The 20,637-nt window shown below is 40.2% G+C and overlaps 2 protein-coding genes across 8 annotated transcripts in view; one reads left to right on the top strand and one right to left on the bottom strand.

Moving 5' to 3' along the window:
• The window catches only part of NBEAL1 (neurobeachin like 1), a 92,198-nt gene extending 82,155 nt beyond the window's left edge, over positions 1-10,043 (top strand). For 4 of the 7 annotated variants that reach the window (XM_064451775.1, XM_064451773.1, XM_064451777.1 and 1 more), the window contains 5 exons: positions 939-1,055; positions 1,733-1,894; positions 3,015-3,163; positions 3,879-4,108; positions 6,604-10,043. In XM_064451775.1, the coding sequence (XP_064307845.1) occupies positions 939-1,055; positions 1,733-1,894; positions 3,015-3,163; positions 3,879-4,108; positions 6,604-6,680 (735 nt within the window). In that variant the 3' untranslated portion in view covers positions 6,681-10,043. Of the gene's footprint in view, positions 1-898; positions 1,056-1,732; positions 1,895-3,014; positions 3,164-3,878; positions 4,109-6,603 lie in introns of those variants that run through there. The other 3 variants (XM_064451776.1, XM_064451779.1, XR_010373031.1) reach the window with 2 other exon arrangements.
• Positions 10,044-13,190: 3,147 nt separating this feature from the next.
• LOC104045152 (alpha-aspartyl dipeptidase) lies at positions 13,191-20,625 on the bottom strand. The gene is made up of 8 exons (XM_064451783.1): positions 20,498-20,625; positions 20,317-20,405; positions 18,990-19,064; positions 18,327-18,406; positions 16,693-16,866; positions 15,149-15,208; positions 14,244-14,326; positions 13,191-13,701 (listed from the first exon to the last, which is right to left on the bottom strand). The coding sequence occupies exons 1-8, from the start codon at positions 20,596-20,598 to the stop codon at positions 13,623-13,625; spliced, it is 741 nt and encodes a 246-aa protein (XP_064307853.1). The 5' UTR covers positions 20,599-20,625; the 3' UTR covers positions 13,191-13,622.
• Positions 20,626-20,637: the final 12 nt, after the last annotated feature.

Genomic DNA, 20,637 nt, shown 5'->3' on the forward strand with positions numbered 1-20,637 from the left:
ATATATAAATTATGTATGTATTGTAAATTCTTCTTGTGAGGGTTTTATCTTAGTCTTGACAAAGTGGCAGCAATGGACTGCATACTGTCACTTCCATTTTACTTGTCTGCTATGCATTGTCACCTTCTTTCCCAGCTCTGTATTTTGAGACTTGCTCTGCATTCCTGCATGCTTGAGGCTTTCAGGGCTTAGTTGGCAATCAAATTTCTATCACAGAAATGAGAATAGTGTCCTCTGAAGAATTATTTACTGTACTTTCTCTCTAAGCACCGGTCTTGCCTTAGAACTGGTTTGATAATAAGTCTGTATATGCTGACAGTACACTCACTGGAACAAAAGTACTAAATAATTTTGACACCCTGCTGTCATGTGGGAAAACGACTATTTTTTATGAGCTTTATTGCAAGATTTTCTTAGTATGTCATACTACTGGTAGTCACTGAGAAGGATTATTTCCTTACTTTTCCTTAGAAAATGGAACAGAGTTGCTGTAATTTTAAGCAAAATAGCTTTCAGCTTCCTTAAGCTTGGCTGTGAAGATAGTGCTTGGTTCCAGGGTACACTCTAAGAACTGAACAAGCCCAGACACGCAGGTGGAGAAAAAGTGGGTGGATGGGTGGGTGAACAACTCCTGTTAGGACTGCTCACTGTGGTCCTTGCACACCTGGACATCTGAAGATAAAAACAAGTCAGCTAAGTAACTCTCTCTCACATCCGTGTAGTAACTGTATGTTCGTTCATTCCTGTGATTTCAGTAAATAGGGCTGCTGACATAAAAGGCAATAAATTGAGATTGGAATGGGTGAGTTATGCCTTTGATTTTTGGCCTATGTCAAATATACATCTCACACAACTGATACTGAAGATACCAGAAATTTATTTTTTGTTTGTCCTTCAGCTGCAAGAGAATGTGTCATTGCACTTTTTGTTACTCTCAGGGAGGAGTGCCTGTAGGCCTGGCACCTAAGCCATTACAGATCCTTTATGGGCATACTGATGAAGTTTCGAGTGTTGGCATCAGCACTGAACTGGATATGGCAGTGTCAGGATCCAGGGTAAGCATCCTCCTACTTTTCCCTTCTTTGCCTCTTCTCTTCTCTACTCAAACCACAAAGCATGTTTGAAGTTGATTATGAGCAGTACAAAAAATGTGACTATTTCACAATTTTTTTCTTCAGCCTTGCACATTGAGAAGATATGTGCCATCTCCCTTGCTGCCTGCTTAAATCAGGCTGTCTCAAACTGCTCTGCACAGCATAGGCCTCAGCTACCATGTTGTTATACTGCACAGATGAGCTTTAACATGTGTGGAGTTACTTGGAGATCTTAAGCTTCTCATAGAAAACAATTCTGTGACGGTGTATTTCTTTCTTCCTTAACCTCGAAGGTTCTGTGCAGCTTCCTCATGCTCTACCTATACCTACTGGCAGGCTTCTGAACTCTGATTCTGTACTGCACGTAATGCCTACTCATAAATGTGACCTATGAAATAACTGATTTGCTGCCTATCCTTCCCCTCTTACCCTGTTTGCATTTTTTTTTTATATGCCTGTAAAACATGGCCTTGAGGGGAAGGCTTCTTTGTGTAGCATTCCTAATGCTTAGGAGTCTTGATCTCCAGTTAAAGATTTAAGTGCTTTCAAAATAATCCCTCTGCATTTAAATACTCTTCCTGCATGTTGCAGTAACTTAACCTGCTGAGTAACAACCTACCTAAATTTGGTCACTGCAGGATGGGACTGTTATTGTCCACACTATTCAGAAAGGTCAGTACGTGAGGACTTTGCGACCGCCTTGTGAGAGTTCTCTCCTGTTGACTGTTCCTAACCTGGCTGTGTCCTGGGAAGGCCATATAGTTGTGCACACCAGCGTAGAAGGAAAGACTACTCTTAAGGTACTTAGGTTCATGGAATACCTCTGTTTCTTTCGCTGAAGATTTTAATCATAAGTGTACCTATCTTTATCCTTATTTTCTAAAGTAGAGGGGCTTTTTGAGCATGCTGTGACTGTTTCCTTATTTTTCTTTTTTAATTTTGCTAGCCAATTTGAGTGAAATTAAAAGATAAATCACAGACATAGTGTACTCCTGTAAGTTTCATGACACAAACACCTGCAAGGAAGATGCCCAAGCATGTGCTTATGAATCTTCCTGGGAGAGCTGCTTTGAAATGGAAAACTAGGGGAAACAAGTTCTGCTGTGTGCAGAAACAGAGGCCTTATAAAGGGGAGCAGTTAAGTTCTGGGTGCAAGACACCCAGTGACTGCACTGCTGTTTTAGTTTTGGGTTGGAGAGATAAGCTACAGTATGAACCTTACAGCTATTCTGTCTGTTGAGTAGCCGTGTAGTTACTTTAATAAGAATAGTGCTGTTAAAATTTTTATGAGCTTGGGAAATTTCTTGGAAGATGAATTTATTGATGTAGGCATGCTAGCTGCATTGGGAAGTTGGGGAGAGAAGAGACCAAGGTATTGTCAGGCTGGAATAACTTAAGATGGTCGTGTTAGCTCTGTCTTGAATCCATCAAGAATTTATTGCCTTGTCTAGAAAATGCTTCTAGATCTAGCTCTGTGGAAATATATCTATTTCCTTCTGCTTTTCAGTTTGGGGTGGGCAGAGGGAGGATGGCATCAGGGCTGAAGATGAGTGCTTTTCTCCTTTCTTCTTCCTTAACAAAACCTCTTATAAAATAGGGTTATGTCCATTAAATCCATGGATGTTTTCAGTAAATTTGGAATTGATTAGATGGATAGGTAACATGGTTACCATGTTACATCAAGAGGTAATGAGGAATAACTTCAAAAATTTCCATACAGGAGCTGGTATGTGTTCACAGTATATGTTCACATTGCATATAGGCTTGGTAGTCTGGTATTATTCAACAAGGCAACTGTTGTTGGCAATATTATCTGTGGTTTATTCTGCAACTTAGCTTCTGTTAGTGAGCTAAAGAAACAAAAAATACACTCTTAATCCGGTCAGTCCTCTGTGACAGATTTATTTTTGATCTATTCAGGATAAGAATGCATTACATCTTTATTCTGTCAATGGAAAATATCTGGGTTCTGAGACTCTGAAGGAGGAAGTGTCAGATCTGTGTGTGACTGGTGAGCATATCGTGATGGGCAGCTTACAGGGATTTCTTTCCATACGGGATCTCTACAGGTAATGTACCACCATTGTAACACCATTAGTAGTCTATTATTGAGATGCAAATATAAAGGCTTATTGAGAAATGGCTTTGTAGTGTGGGCTTTGCTTGGTGCTGTAGGTGGTAGCCTTTGCTTTTTTTACTGTGTTCCTGAAGAAACTATTATAGGGGGAACTAAGTTTGGGGGGAAAAAGAAAAATGAGAGGTGGTACCAGACCCCTTTCTTCCCAGGCATTTATCCCAATTATACACCTAGGACTGACAGAATTTAGCAAGAGCTGTGTCTGACATCTGCAAGCTGTGATTGTCCCCATGTCTGATTAGCCACTGGGAGCTCAGCAACGGCAGGATCAAGCCTCATGTAGTTCTGCACTGAGTTTTACCTCCACTTACTGCTATGCTCTGTAGAGCTTCATTGCCTGTCAGAATGAGAGTGATCTTTGTCATTTAGGTAGTTGTGGGACTAATGTTACTGTTTTTCAGTAAAAATATCTTAATTTACTGACTTATCCATCCATGCCCTTTCTTGTTATTGGAGCTCTATTCTGGGGTACAATTAGATCATTCCTTAGGAGTTTACAATAATTGAAATTGCAAACTGGATCCTTGAGAAACTGTGTTTTTATAGTGCATCCTGTGGAGCGCAATTTCAACTACAGTGTGATTATTTGCAGTATGCGCAAACAAATACATGATGTGCTTTCTCTATGTGGTTTTTGTTCATTTCAGCCTGAGTCTGAGCATCTCCCCTTTAGCCATGCGACTGCCAATTCATTGCATTTCTGTCACCAAAGAGTATAGCCACATCCTTGTTGGCTTGGAGGATGGCAAGTTGATTATCGTTGGTGTTGGCAAGCCAGCAGAGGTAAAACCCACCATCAAGAACTTTTTCTACCGAACAGTGGGAAGTTCACTTATTTCTGCTTTCCAGTTGAGCAAGAGGTCTCCTCTATGGCAGGGTAAATTTAAGAGCAAGTTTCAGTTTTCAGTGGGAAAGAAATAACTTTTGAGACTGCTCTACTGAAATTTCTCATTAAGAATCAAAGGTATATAGAGATCGCAGATGGGAAGCTCAGCTGGACTAACTCCCAGACTTTATCACTCACATTTGAATAAGCAAAGTCATAGTACCTAACCTTTTCTGAATGTGATAGTGTTGTCAGCCACTTATTGATGAAATAATTTTACAGAAGAAAATTTGGAAATGAAAGAGAGCAAGCTACTTTCTTTACTTTTTTATGGTTTCTGTCAGATATCTTTTAATATGCATTGACTGACATTGGGGGGAAAAAAAAAGACTTCTCTCTGTTAAGAGTCTCTAATTGCAGTGCACAAAGAATCACTTGTGTAGGTTCCCAGTATGCTCTGTGCTCCATATGGTGAATATAAACTTGTTGGTACTGCATTTGCAATATCAAATACAGAGCATCCATCTGTCAAATAGCTATGCCCAATTTTTCTTGTGCAAGACGTAGGTTTTGCTTTGCGTACTTCTTGTCATGACTTTCAAAGTACTTGAGTTAGCTTAAACCTGCTTCTCTTTACCCGATCTCCGTTGTGCTGCAGTGTATTTATTTGAAAATGTGATTATTGTTTTGCATGACCTTTTAGTACATGCCAGAAAAGTGTCTTAATTTAATTTGATATTTTAATTGTGAAAACAGAGTGACTTTATTTGCCAGTATTTTAAAGTGTTTTAGCTAGGAGATACATAGTTCAATATTTGAAACAGGCTTCATGTAATGGTAGTCTGATTTTGCTTGCAGTGGATGGGAAGGGGAGGTTTACACTGATTTCCAGTTGGACAGCTTTTTCCTACTGTAGAATTGACAAAGAGCTGCTTATGATGTGGTTAAACATATGTTCCTAACAGCAATTTTAAAGTCACTGTCACTTCTAAGCTTCTTACTCCATAGAAACATCTTTTGTAGGCTAAAATTTATGTATCTCATTAGACTGAAGGCTTTTTCTTTTCTTTTTTTCAGTTCTTAATCACATCTATTTTTCTAACTATGGAGAAAGAGTTGTTTCAAAGACTGGATTCCATTTATGAATGTAGAGACTTTCCAAATACTTTCTTTTCAGGATTTTCTGTTTATGATTCAGATGATCTGCAGGCTTAATATCTGTGTGAACAGATTTTTTTTTTTTTAAAAAAAGTGCAAACATCAAAGGAACGACATTATGTCCCAGATTTTCCAGTTTCTATAATGGCATCCATCAATACCTTTGAAAAGCAGGTGTATGTGGGGTATTTATTTGTTGATTGAGTTATTTGTAGTTTGAAAGGAATATATTAATTACTAGAACTTTATCCTTGTACAGAAGACAGTGATGTCGTTCTGGCTTCCGGTGGTGATACTGATCCTTAGGGTAAAGGGAGAGACCAGCCTTCTTTATTGTGCATAAAGTGAAATGGTGCTGGGTATTAAGATCGGCCTTTAGTGTTTCTGCATTGACAGTATCCAGGATGAAGTGAATTATAATAAACGTTTTTGTATGTTCAGCAATTACTTAGCTGTTTGGGATGTTGCAGAAGTCTGGGGAATTATCACCTGTCGGTGCTAATTCCGGTGAGCACCGTGCCTTTCCAGAATGCTGCTGCTGTGACGATACAGTTCTTAAGCGTGCTTAATTTGTAGAACTGCTGGGAACTGTTCTCAAACTTGTGCTGTTAAGGCATGCAACATGTTTATTAAACTGCAAGGGATTTCATAAACTTATCAGCTGCCAGGCTGATCACTACTGGCCAATCATAAGCCTTGTGCTTAAGAAGTAAATTGAAAGCTTCTTACAAATCGTTGTCAGATTGCAGGCCTACCAGGTGCTGGATTTAATATGGCCTCTGGTTGCTTGTTATCTGTCTTTACTTATGGAATATTCAGTATGAATTATTTCTCGTTTAAATTTTACTCTGAGCACTTTACCCAGAATCTTTGGAAGACTGTATAAATTTGACACCAGGAGATCACCTTTCTCTCTTTCCTTCATTCTGCCATTGCTGCCCTGCACTTTGATTATCTTTTCTTTTTCACTTCTAGGAATTTGGGTTTGAAATCTCTAAAATAAAATGCCCTTTCTTCTAATTTGGTTCATTTTTGCTTGACACTCACCCTTCTTTTCCTTCCTATGTAAATAGCAATCTAAACACTGTTTCTAAGCCGTTTGAAGTAGGTTAACTATTAAGTATGCATTACTTGGCAATATTCCTTTAACTGTTCAAAATCAGAGAAGACTGTGACCAGTGTTTTGTCTGTTGTTTTTTGTCAGTCCCAAGAATCATCCCTAAGTGTAACATTTGGTTTGTTTTCAAATAATTTTTGTTGGTGTAACTTTGTTTATGCGGTACACTGTAGTGTCTGCATTTCATCAGAATCAGTGTCTGAATTCCTTTTTAATTTATCCACCTTATCCCTTCCCCCTCCTTTTGTTTCTCTGCATTACTTTTAAACAGATGCGTTCAGGTCAGCTTTCCCGAAAGCTGTGGGGATCAAGCAAACGGCTCAGCCAGATTTCATCAGGAGAGACTGAATATAACACTCAAGATTCCAAGTGATTGCTGCTTCTACCTTCTCTCACGGATTCCAGAAACATGTTTAATCTTGTGGTCACCTTAAGTGTATATCTCAACTTTCAGGGGCTTGATACTTAAGTCTGTCGAAGATAAACCTATGGTAGAGGTATAGTAATAAGCATAGGTACTCAAGCAAGGTAGCTTGCTTGCATATTTTCCCTTAACTGTGTTGTCTTGGTCACAGCAGAATCCCATTCTAAATAGCTACCAAAACTGTGTTTCAGGAAAAAAAAGCAACCAACCCAAATGAACAAAAAACCCCTCCAAACCCAAGCTTGCTAATTGAATTTAAGATAAGTAGCGTTTGATTTAAAGCTGAATAGGGCCAGATGCTCCTTGATCACAAAGATGATATTTGGCTTTGCTTTGACGGCATTGTAATTCCCCAGCAGTAAATTAAAATTGTGGCAGCTGCAAAATTGAGATAGCTGACAGTTACGACCTCTTCAATATGTTTTTTAGCCCAATGAAGAAATTATTGCAATTTGTTCCTGTAAATGGCTATTGTTATCTTATTTTGTGTAGTTCCAGTTTTAGGCTGTTCTGCAAGGAACATCTGTGTTGCACTACTTGATTATCAGAAATTGTTTAAAGTACAGACCTGAATAACTTCAAAGGAGTTGAAGGTGGTGAAGGAGCTGAAGGAGGTAGGAAATACTTGCTGCTGAAATTATTTATAATGTTAAGTAGACTAAGACACACACCAAGAAATCCCATAATATATTTTAAATCTTGAAGAAATATAGAGGAAGAATCGGCACCTATATTGGTCAGAGATCAGTCTGCTGCATTAGTGGGGCAACTCCTAAAAACAAAAGATAAATTTCCACTGCAAAATCATTTAAACAATATTGCAGCATAATTTCATTAAATAGCACCTGTTTGTTTCTTGGCTTGGTGTTCACCAAACAAGTTGTTAGCCATATTTTTTTTCCTGAAAAAAACAAGCAGGGAAACAGATAATGTATCCGTTTTCAAGATGAGATTAGGACCTGGGAAAAGAAAATATCAGATGTGCACTATACCCAAAAATAGTTATGGATTGTATGCTGTATTTTGGAGAAGCCATTGCTGAATTTTTTTGGTTTAGCAATACTTGATGATGATAGCAGGGTGTATGTTTTCCTATTGTTCTGACATTTTTATAATGTTAATGACTTTAAATTATAAACCCCATACTATTGGAAAAGCCTGGTGATGAGGGAAAAATATGAATTTTGGGATTGGCGTGTGAAGGTATGTGTGCATGTGTATATATGTGTGCATGTTTGTGTATATATATGTATATACATGTATGTATGTCCATTAAAAGGAGAAAATACCATGGGATAAGGGGAGTATAGATACGAGACAGAGCTATAAGTGATTGTTAGCTAGTATGTTCCCTTTGGCTACCCCTTTCTTGCCTCTACCATCACTTTTCTTGTTACTTTTATTTATTTATGGAAATGAATGTGTGTTGTATCCCCCTATAAATGTTACTAGATATTCCCTGTGGCTGAGGAGCTGTTGAACTACCTGAGGAACTTCATAATACATAAACTCATTTCATTAACTTTTAGCGCAATATTTATTACCTTTGTAGAAATAGTAATATCTCCTTACCCTGCAAAAGGATAATCTTTACCAGTTCTGTTAGTCTCATTAAAACTGTTTTCGTGTCCTCAATTTCTTTACTGGAAAAAAACCCAATTCCCTCTTAATGACTGATCAGTGTGTTGTGTACAGAAAGTTGCGTTGCTTTTTCTTAACTTTTGTAAATGAAATAATAAATCAGACTAGTGAACAAGTGGGTCTATGCATAGCTGCAATATTCTAACTAATCACTGTGACAGACTGGATCATCTGGAAAGTTAGGAGAAAATAAGAATTATTTCCCTGAGTCATTTGCCAAGAGAGCATTAAATTTCCAGAAGTAGAGTGGTGTGGTTTTTTTCAGGTTCCATGTGTTAAACAAACAAACAAACAAAAAACCACAAACAAAAAAAAAAACCAACAACCAAAAAAAAAAACCCCACCACATCCCATATTTTCAAATAAGCTACAGAGAAGTGAAAAATACTATTTTTAATCAATTACCTATCCAGTAAGAATACTAAGGATACTCTGGAAGTATTAAGAGTTGTATATGAGAATGTGAAGTATGTTTGTCCATTACAATTTCATGAAGAAAGGATTTCAGGGGAGCTTTTTCAAGAGTAATTTAGAAGCATTTCAGCTCAGAATGTGAGATTTTTCTGTGTTATGGGAAGTTGAAAAAAATCTCATTTTGGGCATTGAGTTGATGGTTTTTCTAAGCATGCATGTATGTTCTGTTTAAATACGTATATGAGGTTTAGTGTTTACTTGTAGGGGAGAAGGGAAGGAAGCGATGATGTTTCAGGCTAGCAGAATCAAGTGGGAAAAATTGAGGAGTTGGGTGTTTTGTAGTGTCTGGTGAGGGCATAGTTTTTTCTCTTGCACAGAGGGGTTCACATGAGGGTTTGAAAATGTCCTATTGTGGGTTAGGTATGTTTATACAAGAGTTGAATTAATGTTTTTAGTAGTTTAATGTTAAAGAGTACTGAATACATTGTCTCAGTTTAAGTATAATATAATGTAGTTTAAATAATTTGGGATGAAAGAGATTAAGGTGAAGAGCTTTGACATTTGAACACCATCATTTCAGTGCATTAGAAGCATTAGGTAACCTTCACAAATATCTGGGACAGGTTTAAATGTGGGCAGTTCTTGGGCTCTCAAACTTGAGGCTAGTTTGTGCTCTGCACAAAGCAGCAGCAGATGAGGGGGACAGGTGAGTGCTGAGCTGCTTCATGCTCCATGTAGAATGGCAAGATCGATACGTTTTGATCTTTTATCTGGTCCTGGGGGTATACACCGTTACATGCTTAGCATTCTTGTGAGAGGCCCTCTGGAAAGGGCCCCACAGGTTTGAAGGTCTGCACTTTGCCTTATCTAAAACCAGCTTTAAATAAAAGATATAGGTGTTAAGTGTGAGCATGAGCTGCTATGTTGTTGCTTTTGGATTTAACTTATTTGAATAAGTTTCTTCAAAAGTAGAAAACTATTCTTCTGATCAGCTTTTTAGGTTGGTTGAACTGCAGTCTGTTATGCAGTGCACTGTGAATTAGTGAACTGACTTCCATAATTCTTTGATTTCCTCAAGTCAGTAAAGCTTAGGATCACATTTTGCTTTTCACATAGTATTGGTGAAATAAGATTCTGCTTTGTTTTTGAACTAAGATTTATTTAAGTGTAAAAGTAAAGCTGTGAGATGAGAGAATTCTGATGAGGAATTCAGAATAAAGTCTTAAGCAACAGTTGTTTCATAACACTACATTTGTCAAGATCTTCTTGGTGGTGTCTTCTTACATTTAATTTTTGGAACAACCCTAATGATATTTATTAAAGTTTAAGGTATGCTTACCTTTGAAGCTGAGTAAGTAAGAGTGTAAATATATATATCTAAAAGAAACTGAAAACTGACTCTCTTTTTGTACCTGTATATAATTGAGATCAAGTAGTTAGCACTATTGAATAACTTTTTCCTAGCACAGTTTTGAACTTGCATACCAAAGGATGATATTTAGAAGGCGTCTCTCCTTTATTTCAGGTAAAATGTTTAAATTTTTCTTCATCAATTTACTTATAATTCTTGATAGTATTTTAGTTGTCTTTTTATCTATAGCGAAGAATCTTATCTAGCCTTTGCAGCTTTTGTACTATCAGAAAGTGAAACGTCTGCTGTTCAAATTAGCATTTGACTTATGCAAATTATTCTATATCGATATACTTGTTACCTAATACTTGCTCATAGGATATCTAGAAACCACATCTTCTATCATCCAGGTACCTTACCAACACCATCACAAAATAATAATCCCAATCTTATACTAACTGCGCTTCTCCTGATGGTTAATACGCATCATGGTAATGAGGTTTTAGAAAGCCCGTTTGATTTTAAAAAGAGAAAAAAACCAATAATAAGCACACAATTGTTTTGCTCATCTGCAACCTTGATACAAACAAGCTTTTTTTCCCCTGGTACACCTTAGATCATGAATACTATTTACAGAGCAGGCTTATCAGAGTCTTTACAGACTTTAAGTAGTCTAGCCACTTGGCTGCTTTATAAGGATCCTCTTTAAAGTTGTATTTATGTGTCCTTTAAATGCAGTGCAAAGAGCTAAGTTTCTGCACTGTAAAAATTCTCTATGGGACTGGTAACAGTCCTACATCAGTCTGCTTTAAGATAGTCCTGCAGAAACGATACATTTATTTTTATTTTTAATGGACCATAATGAGGTAGGTCTTTTAACTCTTGCCTTAGTTAATGGGAGTTGTATACCTCACTTTCCTAGACCATGTCTCCCTCCTCACTGTTTCCTCTGCAAGTCTTTCCCAATCTCAGTTAACAAAATTTAGAAAAATATACATACAGCAACCAAATGCTTCACAAAGCTCTTACTGTGTATGTCTACTTAGCTGAAAATGTGTATCTGTATACGGATTACGGTATGGTAGGGAGCTTTAGAGCTAGGGAGGGGAGCAGAGGAGGTGTCACCCTCCTTCCACTCCTACATTGAGAGTCTGTGTAGACACTTGCTCTGTATTGTCACCTGAAGGCAATCCTCTCTCTCACTGTTAAAGGCACCTTGCTGGCTAGGTTAGATGCTGAGGATAGGTGCTGTGCTATTACTTTTTCCTTTCAAAGATTTTTTTTTTTTAAAAAGCATATATAAATACATATCCTAATGTGAACGTAAGGCCTGATCTAATACTGCTAGATGAAACCACTACATAGGTTTATATTTAATTGGGTAGAAAATCAAGCATGTGGTTCAGCACTTTCTAGAATAGGCTTTTCATGCTTTTTGATTTAAAAGCTATATTGGTTTCAGGTGTAAACATGACACTTGTTAGTAGTCTCCTTTTGGGGAGAGTAATAGTTTTTGTAGTCATACGCATGTGGGTTCATTGTATACCAATGTTATACTCAACGGAAGTGGTTGGAAAATGTCGTTCCTTCCCTGCAAGGAGCCAAATTTTCCTTATTATTAAATAATTGCCTTTGTTAGCACATACTTTTAAAGGAAGCAAGGGTTTTCTGAAAAGTTACTGCAGTTAAAAAATTGGTAAAATACTATTGTCCCTTTCTTCACTACTACAGTCATCAGATGTGTGAATGCAGAAATGCCTCTGAGTGGCAGCACAGCGTGTGCTGCACAGTTTGAGTGGAGTGCTATTCATCTTACTGCAGTCTTGAACACCCCATACGTGAGGAACTGCTTGTAGTGTTTAATCAAAGGTACCCTTTGTTCAGTTTTAGTTCAACCTTTTGCTGTGCATCTGTGGAAGAAAACTAGTGCGTCTTTCTTTTAGTTACCATTTTCCCAAATGGCCCAAATAAAATAGGCATTTCACTGCTTGTCTTCAGGAGAGAGTTCCCCCAGTTGTGTTCTTTCTATTTTCATCTACTGGACTTAGGAAATTTGGCAGGTACTTCCAGAGGTTAGGTCTGCGAATATATTCAGCACAAACACATCTTCTGTTCCAGAAGCACGGGTCGTCAATACAGATTATGGTTTAAAGCTGCTACTGTGTTTTGAGATTGACATATAAAACATCCAGCCATATGTATCATAGAACTAACTGAACTTAGAGGCCACTTGTTTATTTAGCTTCCTATCTAGTCAGTATTTTCTTCCTGAGGGAGACATTTTTTTGCCTTGAAGTAAATTTTTAAAATAAACTTAGTCTTGCACCTGACGGTACTGCTTTAGTCATACATAGATGTGAGCTGTTGCTTAAAGTCATGAGGGGAAAAAAATTAAAGGAAAACTTGTGATATGTGTTCTCATTCAACCCTTCACTATGCATTAGCAGCTTCATATAAGAATAGAGAAATGCTGCTTGTAAGACTTACCTCCTTTTGGTCAGTGTTTTGATGGAAGCTGTGATGCTACTCAGTTTGCTTGATGAATATTTACTAAAGCTGATGAGAGTGTGGAAACAAAGGCCTTACAGCAACAGCTAACCATATCTTCTGATAATTCTTACAGATTGTGCAATTATGTGATTACAAATGGATTTTTAAATGCCAAAAAAACGCCTTTTTTAAAGAGTTAAATGTTAGGTCTGAGGAGTGTTGCAAATATTTACTTTCAAAAATGAGCCTTCAGGCACTGTAATGAACTTGCTGTCAGTCTTCTGTGCAATATCTTTTTCCCTTCTGGGTGCTTTAAGAGTATACTGTATGTCTTATTTTGTTTTGATCAGTATGTTTTAAGAGTGTGTATATTGGCTAATGATGGATTTTTTTCTGTACAGCATGGTGGAAGATGTTTTAAAATTTTGCACTTTTCTAGGATTTGCAAGTTTGTAACCTGAAAATTTTTAACATGCACACTTTTGTACATAATTAGCATTGTATATATTTAACATGAGTCTGAAGCAAATAAAAGTAATTGAATGCATAACTTCTCCCTTTATTACTAGCACAAAAATGAAACAAATAGTGTGGGAGTACACTAAATGAACAGTTTCATTTAGGAGATAAAGCTAGGCCGCAGGAACAGCTGACTCGGTGTCCTGTCTTAATGGTGTTAAATCAACTTTCTTTTGATGGGGAAGGAGTCAGAGTGGATATGTGACTGTACAGACCCTTTCAGACTAACAACAGCTACAATTACTCAAATAGCACAACAAAAATTGTATTTTTGCTGGGAAGAAGATATGTCTGGGCCATGGATCAGGGTGGGGAAAAGAGCCCACTAATGCATATTTATCTTTATAAATAAAAGCTAGCTTTATTTATAAAGCTGAAGTTCTCCACCCACCCTGGGACTAGAAGCATCTCTTTCCTTCCTCCTCATTGTCTTCCCATATAGTGACTTTTGCTACAGATTCTGGAGATTACTGTCAATCAGGAGGAAACTGAAATCTGTTCCAGGCTCATGTTCAGTTGGTTTCTTACCCCTGTAAACAAGACAAACCATACTGTGAGCTTTAACAGGAGCTAGGACTACTGTGGTTCCATCTGTTACTAGGGATAGAACAAGGCATCCTTATTTATAACAAGCAGAGTTTTGACTCCCTTCCTTGCCTGCTTCACAGGACATACATATTAGATTTCTTAGTAATGTCCATATGACTGAAGACATGAGTTGCCTTGTTCTAGAGTTCAACACACTAGGGCCAAACTGGCATTCCCCTGGCCTTCAATAACAGAGCTGACTACTGGGGCTCTTTCTGTGAATGGTGACTATAGTTTAGAAACACAAGCATCAATGGATGTAATGCCATAGCACTTACGGGGTAAGCTAGACATCCTTGAGAGTGCTGTCACACTGCCTGCTCCAGTGGAGCATAAAGCAATACTCACGTTCTCCCCAAAGAGAAATGGGAGCAAGGGATTAAGTAACATCTGATGGGGGGGACAGGCAGCATGTGCCAGGAGTCTAATAGAAGTCTCCCTTTCTGAAGGAGGATATCCATTCAAATTCAAATGAAACATTTACCTCAAAAACAGACGTGCTCCTGTCACTCCTTGCAAGGTGGCTTTGTCTCCTTCCACTAGCAGCATTGCACCTTCCCGCAAGCCCTAATGTAGGTGGAAACATTTAACAATATTTTCAAGCTATTTGAAAGGCTAGAATGCTTGTCACAAGCAGGCCAATCTTAGTGAGGCTCACTAGTTGACTACAAACAAGATTTTCTCGCTCACCATTTATAACAAAGATGCCAAGACAAAATTAGGTGACTTATCTTGTTTTAGAAGGTGATTTTCTTGTTTATTTTTCCCCTTTAAAGAATGAGAAACTATTAAGGAGAAAAGGAAAATGTGGTTTTTTGACAACTACTTCCCCTACCACTGTTCTTAGATCCAGTTTGGGCCAAGCAACAGCCAGCTGGGTTTGTTAGAGCACAAACTTTATAATCCAAGCTCAAGCACAGGGACAGGAGACCCAGAGGTCCCACTTCCCCAGAGAGACATACTGTAATTATGGACATACTACTGAATGAGCAGATTCAGAAACCTACAGAGATTAAAACAAAGTGTAAAGTTAAGAATATCTGCAAAAAGATTAAGGGGAGATATCTTACCATCTGCATGCACACCACCCCAGCATACAACATATGGTGGCCAGTGAGTGGAAAATTCAGAGCTGCCTAAAATACAGTGTTTGGCAACAGGACTCCAAGCATCTAATAGGCAGAATGCATTTCATTTGTTCTAACCCATTTTCTGCAAGTAAGCAAAATCCAAGTTTGAAGCTCTTAGCAAAAATGTAACTAGCCTTCCATGCCACAGTTCTGTAAGGCTTGTCAGGCAGGGGAACCAACACTGAAAGCCAGCAAGAATGCATTGAAGATGTTTAGCCTACTACAGCCATGGGCTTCCTGACTGGGAACTACTACTCACCAGAACCGGAGGGGTGTTTGGTTCTTCATGATATTGACGAATTCTTTCCTCTCTTGTCTCCTGCAATATGGAGCATAGATTTAGCTGCCCAGGCAGTAAGGTAGGACTTGGAGCTATCCAAGTAGAAGGACAGCCAGCAATTTCATAACAGTAAACAAAGCAGGCACTTTCCCTCAAGCAGTATGCTTTCATTAGACTAATGTATTGGAGGAAGTGGCAGCATTGACTTTGATATGTATTTTACCCTTCGTGACTAGCAGCAATTGCTGTAGGTTGATTGAACAGAACTCACAGAGTCCCAACCCTGAAAAGCCTTAAAACGTACTTCCACTCAGTGCATCCAGCTGTTTGTTTTTAAATGCTATTTCTACATGCTCACCCTCAGAACAAGAGCACTGAGGAAGGTGGTGGCAGCAAATGCCTGAAATGCCACCTTCATGAAAAAGGGTAGTGAACCATGGATTTCCACTGATTAAATATCTGCTTGTTTATCCTCAAGTAGGAATGACACTGAAGAATTTCCCTCTGTGCACAGCTCTGCCATGTTTCCCGAGGGTTTGCTGCTGAACTGAGCAACAGTAGTTAAAGAAATCAAACCAGAAGGACTTGTTGGTAAGGAAACACAGGAACACAGCAGAGACTTGGTACAGTACAGAGCTTCCAGCCACCTCTCGGAGAAGTAACTAAAGTTATTTATAGGGAAAAGATTGTCTGCTTACCTAGTGACAAGCTGATTAAGTGAGTACCTTCAACTTCATTTAAATTCTAGAAGCATACCCTGATCCTCCATCTCTTCAGTGTCCCCTAATTTTTAATAATTCCTCTAACCATGAAGAAATTTTGATTACAAGGAAGAGAGTATATGGGCTTTGAAAAGATGCACCACAGAAACTATACCCTGAGGAATTAGCTCCTGACAGGCTATTCAAGAATCAGCTCCTCCATACACTGGAGATGTCAGTCTTTGTGCTTGATGGTTAAAGTGTTTTTCTTTCAGTTATACTAGTACACGTGCTTGCTCAGGACTAGATGTTACAGGGTGTGCTCTCTGCAGGGACCCTAGTGCCCTCATCTTCTTACACAACGTGTTCACATACAATTTCAAGATCTCCCTCTTCTGATGGTTCCTTCAGACCTTTAGATATTTAAGCCTCTTAATGTATGTTTAAGTTAGGTCTTCTTAAGCAGCAGGTGAGACAGTCTATGGCAGGGCTTTCCAGAAGCATAGTGCATTGCATCTTAACATTTCAAGTTTACCTCTCTCCACCCTCACCCCCATTTCATGCCCGGTATGAAGCAACAGTATTTCAGCTTCTGTTAGTGAAAACCACTTTGTCCCACCTCAGTAATACTGTTGCCAACTCCTCTTCCCACTCAGAGAAAAGGTTTAGGAGGCAGTAAAATGTTACTGCCTCACTGGCATTTCCAAGGGCTCTAGGGAGCAGCTGTTAGACATTCTATAACTTTGTAAGGCCTCGTTACTGCATGCTATCATTACCCACCTGCACACTGACACTGCATTAGCTCTGGCATGCTTTACTTACACCCATGTGAGTGCTCTTAACATCTGGATCCAGGTAGTGGGGGTTGATGTTAAAAGGAACTAAACCTAGGGCCTGCAGGGAAGGTGGATAAACAATTGGCATGTCATTGGTAGTATTGATGCTGATGGTAGCAACGTTAGTTCCTGCGCTGGATCCCATGTAAGGAATCCCATCCTGAAAGACAAAAGCAATGATTAATATGCAGCAATGATTAATATCACAACTAGGGGCTGCATTTTATAGCATCTTCTGTCAATCTCAGAGACTCAGCATTGAGATCAGACTTAGTCCTTCTAGTTCATCTCACTGCTAACTTTACAGGTGAAAAGCAGATGAACAAGAGTTCAGGTTTTGAGGTGGGCAATAGTTTGTATGTATGTGTCACGATTGTCAGAGGACTAGCATTTGGTGTCCTCTACTCACAACTCTATGACTCCCATCGCAAGAGAGAGCTGGTAAGGTTGTCAGTGCATATATTGGACTTTGTTATTAAGAGAAGAGAACTTAAAGTTCTCAAAGTTCTTAAAGAGAACTTTAGAGAACTTCTCTACGTTGCAGTTACAGGCAATATCGAAACTAGCTTTTAACTAGCTTCTGAAGAGACTAGACCATCTAAAGCTGAGTACAATGTTGCCACAGCATCAGCTTACCAGTATTGGGGCCAGCCAGTGTAGTGGTAATACCTAAACTAGTGCTATGTACATAGTATGATGTACTATGCTGTACGTTGGAGGATTCCACATGAACATGCAAGTATATGGGTAATGCTGAACAATTAGTAAAAACAAGCTGTTTTGAGAGAACTGGTGCTACTATAACCAAATAGCTATCTAGACTTCACTGGGCTCAAATATTTTCTGCCTTTTCTGCCCACAACAGGCATTGAATTTCTGTATATTAAGACAGTTTAGCTAACCTTTCTTCTTGGCAGCTGGCCTTTTCAAACACTATGCTTGCATAAATCTGCCTGAAGTTGTCTGCAGTTCCTCAGTGCTAGGGGAACACTTTGCTTCTGTTCTTCTCCATGGATGGTGTATCTTTGCTGTGCCTTACGAGATTCACCAGCCAGAATGGGGCTCCTGACTGGAAGGGCTCAATGGCACTCACACATCTCAGTTCCAGGTCAAGGAAGTACCCAAGATAATTACACCATTTTCAACATCAACAGGACATTGTCTAAAAGGCACAGATGGATCCAACTCTATTGTTGGTTTATTAGCAGACAACCTGCAACTTGAATGCATCTATACCTATTAACAAGACACAAAGTGGACATCTCAAGCTGAAAAACAGGGTTTCTGGACATAGATGAAATCCTGCACAGCTCTTTATTGGTATTTTAAGTTGAGGGGCTTACTTCTAAGGTACTATGCAGCATTGTACATCCCAAGGTCTTGCAGTCCCACATCTGGGAAACTGCCCTAGAAGGACAGATTGCTGACCTTAGCCATTTCAAGCTTCAATGACTAACAACAAATTCGTTTGGCCACAGATTTCAGTTCACCCCTTGCATGAGATTGTTTTTAATACTTCAAATATTAAGCAAAGATGTAGCATCAACTTAGATTTGTCTCAACAAAAGCTTGTGCATGAGATCCTGCCATTCAGACTGGCCCTAGTCCTGCACGTCTTACCTCAAGAACTCTTTTCCTGATCTCCTGTATCAGACTGTTGTCGTAGAGAGCTTTCAGGAGACGGAATGTGTTCCCACCTCCTGCCGAAAGAGAGTCCAGCTTATTTAACATGCATTCACCACCAGTGTTAATTGAAGCCTTTACAAACTTGGCAGGCTCAATGATTTCTATGCTATATTCAGGGTAGTATCCTGCTTTGAGCAGCAAAAAGCTAGAAGCTTCAGAGGAATGGTCACTGGGCAGGCCACAGGCTCATGCCCCAAGTCCTCCTTGTAACACTGACGCTGGCTGCTTGACAGCAGACGCTGTTCTGATACCCAGGAGAATGGCATTAGGACTACGCTCATTTGAGCACAGTAGCCCTGAATCTTCTTATACTTGATATAGTGATGATACAGCTGTGACGATCATGTTTTTAGCACTGAAGCACTGTTCAAATGAATAATTTGAAACTTACTGGAGATGAAGTTACGTTAACCTCTCCTACTTCCCTCCCCACCACTAAATTTAGGGTCTTACTGTTCCCAATTAAAGTACTGTTTTCTGTAGTTTCTAATAATTGCTAGGCCCAACTTTTTTGTTGCTGTCTCTACAGTGCCAGCTCTGAGGACTACTCCAGTGCCCTATATAAACTCTCATCAGGGAGCATGAAGTAAAGCTTACCGATAAATATTGCTTCAGATTTCCTTACAGCTTCCACTGGATCACACGATTCATGAATGCTGTCCAGCCCATAACCTTAAATGAAAAAGTATTTACCTTTGCCACTTCAGTTTGGCAGAGGAATGCGGCACGTTCAGTCGCTCTCTGTCCCCTCTCCCCGACCCCAAACCAAACGCCTCACCAGACAACCAGGGAAATTGCAGAGAACTCAACAACATAAAACAGAGTATGCATCCTATATTAGTGCAGGGCTTCTGCATCCAGCTGGATGGCAGGAAATGTTTGCTTTACAGATGTACATGCTCAGTGTCTAAGAGCAGAGCATTTCACTCAGCAGGTGCAGGCGGAGGCACAAAGTCCTGCTGAGCATTACCAGCTAACTGGAGAATGAGGGAAGGAAAAAGCTGTCAGTCTTCAGCTTGGCTATGAGTCTTAACAGGATGTGCCATCGTTGGTCTAGCATTACTAGTGCAAATATCTGATCCAGGTATTATTTTTGTAATGGCTAAAATGTCTGGCTTTGACGGATTTGCCTTGCTGGGTGTTCACTGAGTACAGGAAGTGCCATGAGCGCCAGAAGAACATGGACGTTTGATACCAGCAGTCTTTCTGCAAGACAAGGAGCAAAGTGCACTGCCCAGGGAAGTGAGTACTGATTATTACTACAGTAACAGGTCCAAAGTTATACTGAACAGTGATAGAAATTAGGTGGAGGTGTTGCTGTAGGCTGCTCTGGAAAGTTCTTTGCTTAAAGCAAAGTTCAGTTGCTGTTCATCATGGAAGTATCTGGCTGGTTGAAGTGCATTATAGTAACACCAGTAGTTGCACGGCTTGAGCTAGAGGTTTAAGATGTAGGGGAAGGAACGTTACCCCATGCGACTGAGGAGGATAAAAAGATGCCACTTAGTATTCAGGAACAAAAACTTCCTCTGTGAAGCGGTTAGAAGTGTTTGCAACAAGATTTCTTCCAGAGGCCTCTAAAGCATCTACTTCTAGGTAGAAGTTAGCGAACAACTCCCTACTGCTCTCACTCCCCGCGATGACTGTAACATAAGGGCCTGCAGCAGAGGTAGCCAAGCCCTTCTCCCCGCTGCCTGCGGGACTCACCCCGCTCGGACCCCTGTGCAAGGGGCTGCGGCAGAGGTGCTGGCCCAGGGGCCTTCACCGCCTCGTCCCCTCTCACAGCAGCGGCACGCGAGTGCCCGCCGGGGCGCTGCCACGAGGCCGGCCCCTGCGCCACGGCTGTCCCGCGGCCGCCCCGCGGCCACGGCGACGCTTCCGCAGCGGTTCCCCGAGGGCCTCGGCGCCCGGGGCGGGCCAGCCTTACCCAAGCTTTCAAACTTCTCCCTCGCGGTCCGGGCGTAGGCATCTCGGTCGTGCAGGGCGTAGGGAACGAACAGCACCCGCTTCACTTTCCTGGGAAAGGAGAGGGAAAAGAGCGCTTGGAGCGGCGGGGGACGGGACGGGGCAGGCTCCGGCAGCCCCCGCAGCCCCAGCGCCGCGCTTACTCCCCGAGGAAGCTCTTGATGTGCTGCTGACAGTGGCCCAGGTACCCTCCTCCGTGCAGGGTGGAGTTGGAGATGAGCAGCAGCCGCCGCGGACCCCCCATGCCGCACCGAGCCCCGCCCCGCCCCTTCCTGCCCCGCCG

The sequence above is a fragment of the Phalacrocorax carbo genome, chromosome 5 (assembly GCF_963921805.1).
Source record: "Phalacrocorax carbo chromosome 5, bPhaCar2.1, whole genome shotgun sequence".
In the NCBI taxonomy this organism is placed as follows: Eukaryota; Metazoa; Chordata; class Aves; order Suliformes; family Phalacrocoracidae; genus Phalacrocorax; species Phalacrocorax carbo.